At 54.9% G+C, this 1,227-nt stretch overlaps 1 protein-coding gene across 1 annotated transcript; it reads right to left on the bottom strand.

Moving 5' to 3' along the window:
- Nucleotides 1-14: 14 nt before the first annotated feature.
- On the bottom strand, nt 15-1,106 carry LOC144478053 (uncharacterized; the record flags this gene model as incomplete). The annotated part of the gene is made up of 1 exon (XM_078195774.1): nt 15-1,106. A coding segment is annotated over one exon (1,092 nt), but the record flags the coding sequence as incomplete, so codon positions are not given.
- Between the last annotated feature and the right edge of the window lie 121 nt (nt 1,107-1,227).

The raw sequence follows: 1,227 nt of genomic DNA, 5'->3' as shown, positions 1-1,227 counted from the left end.
GGGGGGGGGTCTACCTTTAACGGTGCCCATAACCCACTTGTAGGGTTTGCCCCACAGGTCGGCTCCGACTCCGTCAATCATTTTTTCCCAGGCTGTCCGCTTGGCCTGGATTATTTGCCTCTTGAGATCTCCTCTCAGGGCCTTATAAGCGGCCAGCCTGGGCTCGATTTTTGTCCCACTTCCGGTCGCTCTGGCCCTCTGGAGTCTTCTCCGTGCAGCTACTACCGATTTCCTCGAGTCGGCGATCTCTCGGTTCCACCACCAAACCGGCCGCCTGTTGTTATTGGCGTGCTTGTCCTCTGCGGTGGCCTCTTCTGACAGCTCCCCTACGAGATCAACATACGCGTCAATGTCTTCTCTAGTGTTGATCGTCGTAGGGTCAGCGTGTTTTGTCGTCTGTTCGTAGATCTTTAGGAACCGTTTCAGATCGACCTTCTTGTTAGCTCTGTAGTCAGCACTGACCCCTTTGTTCTTCTTTGACCCGAACTCGTGAACTATATAATAGTGGTCCGAGGCCGAGTCAGTGTCTAAGATTTTGCTGAAGACCCATCGAGCCAGAGGGTCTTTGCCGCTAAGCGCGATGTCAATCAGTGAGTACCTCCCGTTCCTCTCAAAGGAGTACTCACCCTCGCATAATAAAGGGGTGAGCCCGCAGCATCCTGCCAACTCCAGGGTCGCGAGGCCCCTGTTGTCTCCCCTTTTGGAACCCCAGGCCGGGGACTTGGCATTAAAGTCCCCCATAGCGAGGGTCTTGTCTCGGTCGCACTCCATTATAAGCTCCTGGAGGCCCTCTAATCTCTCCTCGAAGGCACTGAAGGAGATGTTGGGGGAGAAGTAGCAGCTGATCACAGTAGCTTCATCCAGCTCCACCGCCACCGCTCCCTCCTTGCATCCCACCGCCCTAATCTTCTCGTTGTTCTTGACTCCTCGCTCGGTGACCCACACCGCGGCCTTACCCGAGGGGTCCGTGTGCCAGTGGGGGAGGGTCTTCCATGGCTCAGAGATTATCACCAGTTCAACCCCCAACTCTACTGCAGTCTGGTGCATAAGCTCCTGGGCTATCCTGCAGCCGTTTAGGTTAATCTGGAGGATCCTCCATTGTCGTCCTACATTTCCAAGTGGGTGCTTGGTCTTTCCCTTATCGAAGTCGCTTCCTGGCTTCGCTCCCCTTTTTTTCCGTCCTCCGGTCCTCTTGTTGGCTTTGTTCAGGCCTTTATGGACCATTTG

Source organism: Augochlora pura, unplaced genomic scaffold (genome assembly GCF_028453695.1).
Source record: "Augochlora pura isolate Apur16 unplaced genomic scaffold, APUR_v2.2.1 APUR_unplaced_7050, whole genome shotgun sequence".
Lineage (NCBI taxonomy): Eukaryota > Metazoa > Arthropoda > Insecta > Hymenoptera > Halictidae > Augochlora > Augochlora pura.
Note: the sequence above shows the minus strand (reverse complement) of the source record. Positions and strands in the feature narration are given on the sequence as shown.